Source organism: Thalassophryne amazonica, unplaced genomic scaffold (genome assembly GCF_902500255.1).
Source record: "Thalassophryne amazonica unplaced genomic scaffold, fThaAma1.1, whole genome shotgun sequence".
Taxonomy (NCBI): domain Eukaryota; kingdom Metazoa; phylum Chordata; class Actinopteri; order Batrachoidiformes; family Batrachoididae; genus Thalassophryne; species Thalassophryne amazonica.
Window position 1 is genome coordinate 18,517 of NW_022986543.1, and position 12,207 is coordinate 30,723.

At 45.8% G+C, this 12,207-nt stretch overlaps 1 protein-coding gene across 1 annotated transcript; it reads left to right on the forward strand.

The window, feature by feature from the left end:
- Window positions 1-577: 577 nt before the first annotated feature.
- Window positions 578-11,703, forward strand: LOC117506283 (calcium/calmodulin-dependent protein kinase type II subunit alpha-like; the record flags this gene model as incomplete). The annotated part of the gene is made up of 9 exons (XM_034165773.1): window positions 578-666; window positions 744-809; window positions 2,333-2,405; window positions 4,618-4,720; window positions 5,266-5,349; window positions 5,429-5,523; window positions 5,837-5,959; window positions 6,037-6,120; window positions 11,581-11,703. Coding segments are annotated over 9 exons (840 nt in total), but the record flags the coding sequence as incomplete, so codon positions are not given.
- Window positions 11,704-12,207: the final 504 nt, after the last annotated feature.

A 12,207-nucleotide genomic window follows, 5' to 3' on the forward strand; every position in this document is an offset into this window, starting at 1 on the left:
TAATGCTTTGATATGTTAGTAACCAGATTAATAATGCTTTGATACAGCAGTGCTGAGATTAATAATGCTCCGAAACATTAGTGACCAGATTAATAATGCTTTGATATGGCAGTGACAGGATTAATAATGCTTCGATATGTTAGTAACCAAATTAATAATGCTTTGATACAGCAATGCAGGGATTAATAATGCTCCAAAACATTAGTGACCTGATTAATAATGCTTCGATATGTTCGTTCCTGGATTAATAATGCTTTGATATGGCAGAGACAATATTTCCGTTCCTTTAAGCTGTCATCTTTTTCTGCTTTCAATCTGTATTTCACATCATTTGTTGTTCTTCAGGAACACAGTATGTGCTGTGCTGCCATCTGCTGGACATTTCAGGAATATGCATTTATTTCAAATGATAAACTTTCAATATCAAGGTTGCAGTCAGAGCACGGTGTGCATGTGCACATGCATGCGCATTGCTCGTGAACATGTTTAATCCAGCTGTCAGTCTGTGGACGGAGCTCTGATGCTGTGAGGAAACAGGAAGGAGCCGCGCTGAAATCATCCGCTACGTTGTTGCTGAAATGGTGATGAATGTTTTCTAAATCTTTCCTCAGTTCGGCTCCATGACAGCATCTCAGAAGAGGCACATCACTACCTGATCTTTGACCTGTGAGTCCACATCGCTGCATCCGTCCATCAGCTGACCCGCCGCTGTCTCACTGTCTGCCAACTAACACTTTGTTCAGGGTTACAGGTGGAGAGCTGTTCGAGGACATCGTGGCCAGAGAGTACTACAGCGAAGCAGACGCCAGGTACCAAAAGCTGTCTGGCTGTCTGTCTTACAGTATGTTGACATCTTTATCCACATTTTCTTATGTTACAGTCTTATTCTAAAATGGATGACATTCATCACAACACCCCATAATGACAACATGAAAAACTTTTTTTCTTTTGCAAATTTATTAAAAGTAAAAAAGCTCAGAAATCCAATGTCCATAAGTATTCACACCCTTTGCTCAACACTTTGTTGATGCACCTTTTGGCAGCAATTTCAGCCTCAAGTCTTCTTGAATATCATGTCACAAGCTTGGTGCACCTATCTTTGGGCAGTTTGGTCCATTCCTCTTTGCAGCACCTCTCAAGCTCCATCAGGTTGGATGTGGAGCATCGGTGCACAGCCATTTTCAGATCTCTCCAGAGATGTTCAGTCGGGTTCAGGTCTGGGCTCTGGCTGGGCCACTCAAGGACATTCACAGAATTGTCCTGAAGACACTCCTTTGATATCTTGGCTGTGTGTTTAGGGTCATTGTCCTGCTGAAAGATGAACCGTCGCCCCAGTCTGAGGTCAAGAGCGCTCTGGAGCAGGTTTTCATCCAGGATGTCTCTATACTTTGCTTTGCATTCATCTTTCCCTCAATCCTGACTAGTCTCCCAGTTTCTGCTGCTGAAAAGCATCCCCACAGCATGATGCTGCCACCACCATGCTTCACTGTAGGGATGGTGCCTGGTTTTCTCCATACATGATGCCAAAGAGTTCAGTCTTTGTCTCATCAGACTAGAGAATTTTGTTTCTCCTGGTCTGACAGTCCTTCAGGTGTCTTTTACTGGTCCTGTGAACACTTGCCGGATGCAGAGACTGAAGATGTTAATTGTTTTGATTGACAGACACCATGTTGTGATCTTACATCAGTCACATTGTTAAATCACACACATCTGAACACAGCGGGTTGTTGGAGTCACATGTTTAGGTTCCTGATGTTGTCCATACGGATGCCAATAAAACGTGTAGGTTTCCTGCAGATACAGGAAGGTCAGGTTCATGTTCTGGTTTAGACGCGCTGTCGGACCGCCAGCAGTGGACGAGCCCTCAGCATCTCCCAAAGAGAAAACTCTACCTCCGTTCCTCCAACATAGAGCCCAAATAAGTTTTTTTTCACTCGCGATTGCCACAGCTAATCCTACGTGGATCTGCATGTTGATTTGGCATTTTGACGCAACTCCAAATTCCACAGGGAAATTGTGGCAGGGGTGGGGCTTGAACCAGGAACTTTTCGCACAAACCACTTGGCCACCATGCCTCCAGAGAGCACACACAGGAATTCATGGCATTATTTGATGGCGGCTGAATCATTAATCCCGCTGCCAACCCCCAAAAAGGATCATCTGTGTGTTGGAGACACGTGCACAAGCTGAGTGCTAACAGACAGCACCACACTGCCCCCTGCTGTTCAAGTGCACTCTACAACATACAGAAACATCATTATTTCTTTATTTATTTTCATGAAAGGTATGCTGAACTGTGACACTTTCTGACCTTTGACCTCTCTCTGAACAGTCACTGTATTCAGCAGATATTGGAGGCGGTGCTACACTGTCACCAGATGGGCGTGGTCCACAGAGATCTGAAGGTGGGTTTTGCTACAAACATCACAGACTCGGATACAAAGAGACAGATAAAAATCTGACTGTTTTGACAGCTTGGTCCCCAAAATAAAGGTCATGACCTTTGTTGCAACATGACATGTTAACTGTTAACTTTTTATTGATTAAGTAAACTAAACAAAAGAAGCAGGTGGTTTTGCTGACACCTAGTGGTAAAGTGTCAAATTGCAACCCAACCAAGAAGCTGAAAATGTCCTCCGGATGGACACAGAGTCACACAAGGGACGTGAGCAGCGACTAAAACACAAATCAGAGATAGTGTTAGCAGTTAGCGTTATTACCCTGACTCCTGTAACCCAGCATTAGCAGTTAGCATTGTTACCCTGACTCCTATAACCCAGAGGTAGAATTAGCAGTTAGCATTGTTACCCTGACTCCTACAACCCAGCGTTAGCAGTTAGCGTTGTTACCCTGACTCCTATAACCCGGCGTTAGCAGTTAGCGTTGTTACCCTGGCTCCTATAACCCGGCGTTAGCAGTTAGCGTTGTTACCCTGGCTCCTATAACCCGGTGTTAGCAGTTAGCTTTGTTACCCTGACTCCTATCACCCAGAGGCAGAATTAGCAGTTAGCATTGTTACACTGACTCCTATAAATCAGAGGCAGAATTAGCAGTTAGCATTGTTACCCTGACTCCTATAACTCAGCATTAGCAGTTAGCATTGTTACCCTGACTCCTATAAGCCAGCGTTAGCAGTTAGCATTGTTACCCTGACTCCTATAACCCAGCGTTAGCAGTTAGCATTGTTACCCTGATTCCTATAAGCCAGCGTTAGCAGTTAACATTGTTACCCTGACTCCTTTAACCCAGAGGTAGAATTAGCAGTTAGCACTGTTACCCTGACTCCTATAACCCAGCGTTAGCAGTTAGTGTTGTTACCCTGACTCCTATAACCCAGAGGCAGAATTAGCAGTTAGCATTGTTACCCTGACTCCTATAAATCAGAGGCAAAATTAGCAGTTAGCATTGTTACCCTGACTCCTATAACCCAGCGTTAGCAGTTAGCATTGTTACCCTGATTCCTATAAGCCAGCGTTAGCAGTTAGCATTGTTACCCTGACTCCTATAAATCAGAGGCAAAATTAGCAGTTAGCATTGTTACCCTGACTCCTATAACCCAGCGTTAGCAGTTAGCATTGTTACCCTGATTCCTATAAACCAGCGTTAGCAGTTAGCATTGTTACCCTGACTCCTATAACCCAGAGGCAGAATTAGCAGTTAGCATTGTTACCCTGATTCCTATAACCCGGCGTTAGCAGTTAGCATTGTTACCCTGACTCCTATAACCCAGTGTTAGCAGTTAGCATTGTTACCCTGACTCCTATAACCCAGCGTTAGCAGTTAGCATTGTTACCCTGACTCCTATAAACCAGCGGTAGGAGTTAGCATTGTTACCCTGACTCCTATAACCCAGAGGCAGAATTAGCAATTAGCATTGTTACCCTGACTCCTATAACCCAGCATTAACAGCTAGCATTGTTACCCTGACTCCTATAACCCAGCGTTAGCAGTGAGCATTGTTACTCTGACTCCTATAACCCAGAGGCAGAATTAGCAGTTAGCATTGTTACCCTGACTCCTATAATCCAGCGTTAACAGCTAGCATTGTTACTCTGACTCCTATAACCCAAAGGAAGAATTAGCATTTAGCATTGTTACCCTGACTCCTATAACCCAGCGTTAGCAGTGAGCATTGTTACCCTGATTCCTATAACCCAGAGGCAGAATCAGCAGTTAGCATTGTTACCCTGACTCCTATCACCCAGCGTTATCATTTAGCGTTGTTACTGTGACTCCTGAACCCTGAGGCAGCATTAGCAGTTAATGTTGCTACTGTGACTCCTGTAACCCTGAGGCAGCATTAGCAGTTAGCGTTGTTACTGTGACTCCTGTAACCCTGAGGCAGCATTAGCAGTTAACGTTGCTACTGTGACTCCTGTAACCCTGAGGCAGCATTAGCAGTTAGCGTTGCTACTGTGACTCCTGTAACCCTGAGGCAGCATTAGCAGTTAGCGTTGCTACTGTGACTCCTGTAACCCTGAGGCAGCATTAGCAGTTAGCGTTGCTACTGTGACTCCTGTAACCCTGAGGCAGCATTAGCAGTTAGCGTTGCTACTGTGACTCCTGTAACCCTGAGGCAGCATTAGCATTTAGCTCGTGTCCTGTCTTTGTCTGCAGCCGGAGAACCTGCTGCTGGCGTCCAAGTCCAAAGGGGCTGCGGTCAAACTGGCCGACTTTGGTTTGGCCATCGAGGTGGAGGGAGACCAGCAGGCCTGGTTTGGTAAGACTCCAGAGATCAAAATACTGCAGTTTTACAATACTACAGCAATTAAAAAAAACCTGTTAATGTCATGCTACATGAGAGTACTGCAGTTACAGTACGTTACAGAAATACAGTAATACTAATACAGAATACTATTGAAGTCAATAAAAAACTTTGAACATGGTGTTCTTTGACCTCGAGTCAAATTTATTTACAGTCTGTCTGTGTATGTGTGTGTCTGTTTTTGTGTGTCTGTGTGTTGTGAGTGTGTCTGTGTGTGTGTGTGTGTGTGTGTGTGTGTGTGTGTGTGTGTGTGTGTGTGTGTGTGTGTGTGTGTGTGTGTGTACGTGTGTCTGTGTGTTTGTGAGTGTGTCTCTGTGTGTGTGTGTGTGTGTGTGTGTGTGTGTGTGTGTGTGTGTGTGTGTGTGTGTGTGTGTGTGTGTGTGTACGTGTACGTGTGTCTGTGTGTTTGTGAGTGTGTGTGCATATGTGTGTCTGTTTTTGTGTGTTTGTGAGTGTGTCTGTGTGTGTGTGTGTGTGCGTGTGTGTGTGTGTGTTCTCAGGCTTTGCGGGGACTCCAGGGTATCTGTCTCCAGAGGTTCTGAGGAAGGACCCGTACGGGAAAGCGGTGGACCTGTGGGCCTGCGGTCAGTGTGTCCTCGTTGTGTTGGTGTGTGTGCATTTGTCGCACTCGCTCTCCTCACGTGGACTTTGTGCTTCTTTCAGGTGTGATTCTCTACATCCTACTGGTCGGTTATCCTCCGTTCTGGGATGAAGATCAGCATCGTCTTTATCAGCAGATAAAGGCCGGCGCCTACGACGTAAGTCTGCTGAGGTCGTGTGGGGACTGAGACTCAGACTGGTTCCAGGATGAAGCAGGACTCGGCAGGGTGTCTTAAATGTTCCAGGACATGAGTGTTTTTTTAGCTTCAGGATGTCAGGTGCCTTACAGGACAACAGGGGGTGCTGTGATGGCACAGAAATTAAATTAACTTAGAAACAAAAGTCGAACCATCACGTTGTGTCATTACGCTGACGTGCTGTCGCTCAGATTATCTCCGGTTTAACTCCTTGTCTCCTGGCCTCCTTTACTGCTTTCTCCTCTCCTTCATGTTTCCTTTCCTTTTATCCCAGTTTCCTTCTCCTGAGTGGGACACAGTGACTCCTGAAGCAAAGGACCTGATCAATAAAATGTTGACTATCAACCCCGCAAAACGCATCACTGCCGCTGAGGCCCTCAAACACCCCTGGATCTCGGTAAGTTGGTCTGACCTTTAACCTCTCAGCCTGCACCCTCGTCAGTGATGATGATGATTCTGACTCCTGTCCCTCAGCACCGTTCCACCGTGGCGTCATGTATGCACAGACAGGAGACGGTTGAATGCCTCAAGAAGTTCAACGCCCGGCGGAAACTCAAGGTACACTGGGGTCACACAGGGGTCACCAACACTTTGATTGATCACATGATTTACCGAACAGTCAGACGAGACAAACCAGGAAATCCTTTCTCGCTGCATGCCACTCCCCCACTGAGAAACAGCGATGTAATCATAGGCTGAGGGGCGTGTCCCACAGAGAGCAGCCAGGGTTAGGAGGCGTGTCTAAGACAGCACAGCCAGGATTAGGAGGCGTGTCTTAGAGAGAGCATCTGGGGTTAGGAGGCGTGTCTTAGAGAGAGCAGCTGGCGTTAGGAGGCGTGTCTCAGAAAGCACAGCTGGGGTTAGGAGGTGTGTCTCAGAGAGCACAGCCAGGATTAAGAGGCGTGTCTCAGAGAGCACAGCTGGGGTTAGGAGGCGTGTCTAAGAGAGAGTAGCTGGCGTTAGGAGGCGTGTCTCAGAGAGCACCGCTGGGGTTAGGAGGCGTGTCTAAGAGAGAGTAGCTGGCGTTAGGAGGCGTGTCTCAGAGAGCACCGCTGGGGTTAGGAGGCGTGTCTAAGAGAGCACAGCCAGGATTAGGAGGCGTGTCTAAGAGAGAGCAGCTGGGGTTAGGAGGCGTGTCTAAGAGAGCACAGCCAGGATTAGGAGGCGTATCTCAGAGAGCACAGCTGGGGTTAGGAGGCGTGTCTAAGAGATTGTAGCTGGGGTTAGGAGGCGTGTCTAAGAGAGCACAGCCAGCATTAGGAGGCGTGTCTAAGAGAGCACAGCCAGCATTAGGAGGTGTGTCTCAGAGAGCACAGCTGGGGTTAGGAGGCGTGTCTAAGAGAGAGCATCTGCGGTTAGGAGGCGTGTCCTACAGTCGGAGTTTATTTAGCTGCTACAGACAGTGAGAGTAAAGCCTTCGAATAATTTTAGATCTGAATATCATCCACAGGACTCATAGTTCAGGCTTGATGGTCCTGAGACTGGACAAAGAGACATTTGATGATGAACCAGTGATCAGGTGACTCACCATCTGTGGTCCAGTGACCCTCGACCTCCTTACAGAGGTATCAAAGCAGTTCATTCCACTAAACCAACACCTCGTCCCACTGCAGGGTGGAAGCAGATGTCTCTGCCATACCGTCACTTTGAGCAGTTGTATCTGGCTGGTCCTCCTGCTGGATGCTGGACATCTCCACTGACAAGATTTATGTGTCACCTGCAAACCACCAAATGATGGTGAGGTCACAAAGGCAGTGAAACCGCTGAGATGAACAAGGTGAAAGGTGGACATGTCCTGGTCTCTGGGGTCGCTGAGACACTTGCGTGCTGGATCATGTCCAAAGAAACACCACATGGACTAAATGTGGCAGTTGACTTTTATTTTAAATCTATTCTTGGACTTTTGACCACATATTTGTTCTCACACGTGTAGAATCCTCAGCTGTATGATGTCCTGAGCTCTCAGGACATCATACAGATGCAGGTCCCGAGAGTCAGAAGCAAACTGGGCAAAAAGGCTTTCAAATTTTCTGCGTGTCTACCTGGAGACGTGCAGACGGACTTGAAATGGACACATCTTGTATCTCTGGGAAGTTTAAGACAATGATAAAGACAGAGAGATGAGCTCAGTTGGATCTTGTTTGTCTACAGGGTGTGAAGCTGAGACTGTGTGTTCTGTGTGTTTGCTGTGATCTGTTCTGTGCTGCCGTCTTGGCCAGGTCACTCTTGAAAAAGAGGTTTTAATCTCAATGAGTTTTTACCTGGTTCAATAAAGGACATTGATCGATTGATTGGTAGCTGATGTTCTCTCACATTGTCAGTGTCACGCAAAGCACCGGGACCCGACGGCGTCTCCGGATGGGTGCTGACAGACTGTGCAGACCCGCTTGCTGGGATTTTCACTAAAATCTTCAACCGCTCCCTGACATGACTTAATTTTAACTGTTGATTCTGGTCATTCCATTGTTTTAATTCTTTTAGATTTAACTGCAGCGTTTGACACAGTTGACCATAACATTCTGCTGTTGCACCTTGAAAACCATGTTGGCATTAAAGGCACTGCCTTACGTTGGTTTACATCCTATTTGGAAAATCGGTCGTTTGCTGTGCGCCTTGGCCCTTATTCGTCTGATGTTGCCCCAATTAAATGCGGAGTACCACAGGGTTCCATTTTGGGCCCTTTACTGTTTTCTCTGTATATGCTGCCACTTGGGTCAGTTTTTAGAAAATATTTTTTTTCACTGCTTTGCAGATGATCTGCAAATTTATCTTCCACTGTGCCCGGGCAGAGACAATTTTAAAATTCTGAATAATTGTTTGAAGGAAGTGAAGGACTGGATGACCCATAACTGTCTCAATCTGAATGACTATAAAACCGAGATTGTGGTATTTGGGAACTTATTTGATGCCACTGCTCTGGGCTCGCTGAGTAACCACTGCCACCAGTCTGTAAGGAATCTTGGTGTCATCTTTGACAGTTCTTTTAAATTTGAAAAGCAAATTTACTCTGTAATCACGTCTAGCTTTTTTCAGCTTCGTCTCCTGGGTAAAGTTAAAAGTTATTTGCCTCGGTCTGTCTTGGAGAGAGTGGTTCATGCTTTTATCACCTGTTGTTTGGACTATTGTAACTCTCTGTACTGTGGGCTACATCAAATGTCCATTCATCATCTGCACTTGGTCCAAAACGCTGCAGCGGGACCACATAACTCCTGTACTGGCCTCTCTCCACTGGTTTCCAGTCAGTTACAGGATTCATTTTAAGTTGTTGTTGTTGGTTTTTAAATGTTTAAATGGATTGGCTCCCTCCTACCTCTCCGAGCTTCTGTCGGTTCATGCTCCAGGTCGAACTATGAGATCGGCTGACTCTGGAAGTGCCGAGATCCTGGATGAAAACCAGGGGAGGCCGTGCATTTTCAGTGGCGGCTCCGAGGCTCTGGAACGGGCTTCCTTCGCATGTTTGTATGGCCCCGTCTTTAAACATCTTCAAGCCTTTGTTAAAAACTTACTTGTTTGAGCTGGCCTTCGACTCAAGCTAGTCGATTTCTGATTTGGTTGTGATCATTATTTTAGTCATTTTGTTCATGTTGTTTTTAATTATTACTATTATTATCTTTTGGGTGTGTGCAACACTCTGGGCAGTATTTCTGTATTAAATGTGCTATATAAATAAATTTGACATTGACATTGACATTGACACAGTCTGCCGTCCCGTCACGCCTGAAGACCTCCACCATAGTCCCCCGACCCAAGAAATCCCCATAACCAGCCTCAGCACTCACACCGGTGGTGATGAAGTGTTTTGACAAACTGGTTAAAGGTCACATCATGCCATTCCATCATGTAACCTCCACTTCAGACCCAAACCAAGTCACTTACAAGGTCAATAGGTCAACAGAGGATGCTGTGACCTCTGCCCTCCACACCGCACTGACCCATCTGGACCAACAGTGTAACTACGCCTGTTTTCTCTTTGTGGATTATAGTTCAGCATTCAACACCATCCTCCCCTGTGGCCTCGTGAGGAACCTGCTGAACCTCAGTCTACCTCAGTCCACAGGTCTTTGGATTAGGGACTTTCTGTCAGATGGCTCACAGAGAGTCAGGATTGGTCCCCACATATCCACAGCTCTCACACTCAGCACTGGTTCACCTCAAGGCTGCGTGCTGAGCCCCCTGCTCTTCACCCTCTACACCTCTGACTGCACCCCGTCCACCTTCATTAAGTATGCAGATGACACCACAGTGGTCAGCTATATCACTGGATCACTGTATCACTGCCCGCCGTACAGCTGCGCTCTGGCTGACTTTCACCACAGGCATTGCCCAATCAAATTTCTCCCACTTTTATATTGTAGTAACGAGTAACAAAGATGTTTAAGGGAAATGTATCGGAATAAAAGTCACCAGAAATGTAAATAACGAAATAAGTACAGATATGCCAAAATTCTAATTAAGTACAGTAACAAAGTATTTCTACTTTGTTACATCACAACACTGCTGTCTGAGGAGAGCCAACACCATCCTAAAGGACTCATCCCACCCTGGACACTCTGTCTCTGATCCTCCTCATCTGAGTCTCACTAAGTAACCGTTCATTGGACACAAAGTCATTCCAGCAGGACCAAAAGATCCTCCACAGAGACCTGGGACCAGAGACATCCAGTCCTCACCTTAAGCTTCCTGCTTCGAGTTGCTTCCTGTGGCGTCATGACGACGCAGGAATGTCTATGTCAGGTGCGCGCAGCAGGGGTCAGAGAGGAGGTGAGGACGCAGAGTCTGGCTGCAGGTCCTCTGCACAGAGAAATCAGAGTGCACAGTTTGGCTGCAGACAGACTGTGCACTCTGACTTCTCTTCTAGTTTATATTTGTTCTTGTGCTGAGCTGCAGGTCTGCGCTCTGAGTTCTGTTATAGTTTATCTTTCCTCCTTTGATCGCAAGCTGCATTCTGGCATGCGTGTGAACGAACCGTCTGTGAGTAAATGTGGTGATGTCTGGAGTTATACTGGATCTCTGGCAATCAGTCTGTGAGCAGGACTTTTATGACTTTATTTAAACACATTTCTGAGAGAATTTAAGAGAGAGGAGCTGCAGCAGCAGTCCGCATTTTTTTTCTGTGCTCTCTTTGAGTGTGAAGTTTTACTGCATTGTGTACACGGTATAAAAACAATCCTGTGTGATTTATACTTGGGGAACAATGGAACACAGCAGGAATCATAAATTGGCGTTGGGTAACGTTGTATTGTGAGGGTGTGGCTTCCAGTCACGTTGAGTACCGTTGTGTTGCCCTGACCTGCGCTGAAACCACTTCCTTTCTGCGTCGAGCACAGGATGCAAAAAAATTAAACATGTTTAACTTTTGGCGTCCAATCCGCTTTGTCCTTTGCATCCCTCGCGCTGTTGTGGTGTTGAGCTACATTGTCTCAGCACTAGGTTGCTTCCATGTGGTGTGGTCATGACGCCGCACGACCCAACTCGAAGTGGGCCCGGTGTGAAAGGGGCTTTAGCTCACTGGTTAGAGTCCAAGTCTGACAACCAGGCAGGAAGCACCAGGACCCTAAAGACTAGGACCTTCATTCTCATTCAAAGATATCAGCATCACCAAACACCTCTGACCCTTGACCTCATCACTCCCTAAGAGCTTCCCAGGCATCTCTGGATCTCAAGGACCCAGAAATTGGAATGTCCCTGCTGTGAATGTTCAAAACTTTCATGCAGATACACTCCTGAAACTAAGTCCCACCTCCAGTCCAATGCCTGGTCTATGCAAGAATAGTGCTGGATCCACAACCTATCCCTGAGGAACAGCAGAATTCACATGAAAGTCAGAGACGCCGCCCCCTCACAATATCTGCGTTCAGCTTGCCGATGACATTGTCATCATGGTGCTCATGACCTTGATGAAAATAAATAAAACAAAACTTTAAAAAGTTTATTTTAAATCATTCTTTTATTTTCGTTATGTTTTGCTCATGTTTTATCTGCTTCATTCTGTATTTGCTGGTGTTTGTTGTCTTTCAGGGAGCAATTTTAACAACTATGCTGGCCACCAGAAACTTTTCAGGTAAGACCATCAGCTCATCCCATTCACGGGTCAAAGGTCACGTGGAACACAGAATCCCACATTTTTTGGATTTACAGAAACACACACACACACACACATCAACACACAAATAGACACATAAACACACACACTCAAACACACAGAAACACACACACATCAACACACACAAATACACACATACACAAATACATAAACACACAGAAATACTCACACACACACATCAACAAACACACAAATACACACACATACACAATTACACACATAAACACACACACTAACACAGAAATACTCACACACAAAAAATACACACAAATACACACAAACACAGAAACACACACACACATTAACACACACAAATACACATCAAAACACAAACATACAGAAACACACATCAACAAACACAAATACACACATGAACATAAAATACACACAGAAACACACGCACACAGATACAGACCTACACAAATACACACATAAACACACACACACTCAAACACACAGAAACACACACACAGACACACACCTCAATATACAAATACACACATACACAAATACATAAACACACACACACACAAACACACAGA